Source organism: Propithecus coquereli, unplaced genomic scaffold (assembly GCF_000956105.1).
Source record: "Propithecus coquereli isolate 6110/MARCELLA unplaced genomic scaffold, Pcoq_1.0 Scaffold178, whole genome shotgun sequence".
Taxonomy (NCBI): Eukaryota; Metazoa; Chordata; class Mammalia; order Primates; family Indriidae; genus Propithecus; species Propithecus coquereli.
Genome location: NW_012142523.1, coordinates 4327365 through 4329242, shown reverse-complemented (window position 1 = coordinate 4329242; position 1878 = coordinate 4327365). Strand labels below are relative to the sequence as shown.

Below are 1878 nucleotides of genomic sequence, written 5' to 3'. Positions count from 1 at the left end.
CCCAAGTGCAATGTTCCCAAGCAGAGGCAGAGAAATCTCAAGTTTCATATTTGTCTAGGGAGCCCATCTCACCTCCCAATCTTGAAATATGAGCGAACCAGCCTATTGTTTGCTTTAAGCTCTCCTGGTTTCAAGGTCTCATACCAAATGAACAATTATTGTCAGAGAAATAAGATTTGTATCATCAGTGGTTCTCAATGGTCTGCAAACGTTTTTGGTTGTTATGACTGTGGTGGGGGGAGGGGCCGTGCGACTGACATGTAGTGGGTATAGGGGTATAGGCCAGGGGCACTGCTAAACCTCCTACAGTGCTCAGGACAGCCCTCTCCCCACACCGCCCCCCCAACAAAGAATTATCTGGTCCAAGATGTCAATAGGGCTGAGGTTGAGAAATCCCGACATACACGAAATAGATGGTGAATAGTATAAAGACAGTATATAGGTCTTTGCTGACTTGGGTGTTCCAAAAATGCTAACGTATTTCAAGATTAGATCAGTTTGAACTGAAATGGTCTAGGAAGATTTTTTGGAGAGGAGACAGACTTTAAGCTAGAAAAAAAGTGCTGTATTTAGAATAAAGAAAGGCAAACATTCCAGTTGAAAGAAATAGCTTTCGCAAAGTCCCTGAGAGTAGACCATGGCTTCTGTGGAACATAAGAGGGAAAATTAATATAACTAGCGGCGGGCTTGAGTAGGAAGGATGAGATGGTGAGATCAGATAATGGTAGTTCCCTAATGCTGGGTTAAAAGTTTAGCCTTGAAACGTGGTGTGGGAGTGGAGGTCTTGAATAGGAGAGTAACATGGTCAGTGAGTATTTTAGAAAGACTAATGGTATTGGGTGTTTTAGGAAAGACACAATGGATCAGAGTGGGGACAGCTAGTAGAGGGAAGATTAAGTAAGATTCTTGGAATAATCTAAGTGTGAACAATGAGTCAATGGTTGTAGCAACAGGAATGGAAAGAAAGTAAGGTAGGTTTTGTTACCGAGATTTGCCTTTCCTTCTAGACTGTTTATATCTTGTATCTTATTAGAAAGTTATTTATCAGCATAGAGGTGATACTTTAAATAACTTAAACTCTGTGGAAAGCGGGATGTAAAGAGGGTTCAGGGACAGACTATAGTTTAAAATACGGTGCAGAAAAAGAGAAAGGAGGAAAAGTAGAATGATACGGTGCCGAGATCACCAAGAGTTTTAAGATGGAGGCAGTTAGCAGCAGTAGATGCCACTGAGGTGCAGGATGAGGATTGAGACACGGCTATTAGATTGGCTAAGAAGCAGTTCATTGATGACCTTGAAAGATCCTTTTCAATGGAAAAGTGGGGACAGAATCAAATTTCAGAGGGTTAGAGAGTAGAAAAATGATTAGTAAATGATGATAGTAGCCAAATATCGTTCATGAAAGGATGATCATAAAGGAAGAAGAAAAATGGGACAGTCTGGATCGATTTCTTATCTCTAATATGTTTACTTTGTTTCCAGTTATAAAAGAACTGGTGGTATCTGCTGGAGAGAGTGTACAGATAACCCTGCCTAAGAATGCAGTTCAATTAAACGCATATGTTCTCCAAGAACCACTGGAAGGTAAAATCCCTTTAAATTTGGATAGATTTTTTTTTTTTTTTTTAAGCAATGGGGTCCCAATTAGCTGAGACTACAGACATGCACCACTGTGCCTGGCTAGGATAACATTTTAATTTATAGTGATGTCCACATACCTTAACTCATTTCCTCCTTACAGCAGTCCTGTGAGGATGAGACATAGCATGGGTATGTATAAATATTTACGTAAAACAAGAGGCAATATAATATAGGGTTTGAGGCCATAGGCTTTGATGTCAAGCCTGGCTTATAATCCTAGCATAGCCAGTCATTAGC

At 40.3% G+C, this 1878-nt stretch overlaps 1 protein-coding gene across 1 annotated transcript in view; it reads left to right on the top strand.

Moving 5' to 3' along the window:
- KIAA0319L (KIAA0319-like ortholog) overlaps nt 1-1878 on the top strand; it is a 107678-nt gene that overhangs the window by 63587 nt on the left and 42213 nt on the right. Inside the window, exon 5 of the mRNA XM_012642215.1 lies at nt 1483-1584. Coding sequence (XP_012497669.1) covers nt 1483-1584 — 102 coding nt within the window. The remainder of the gene's footprint in view (nt 1-1482; nt 1585-1878) is intronic.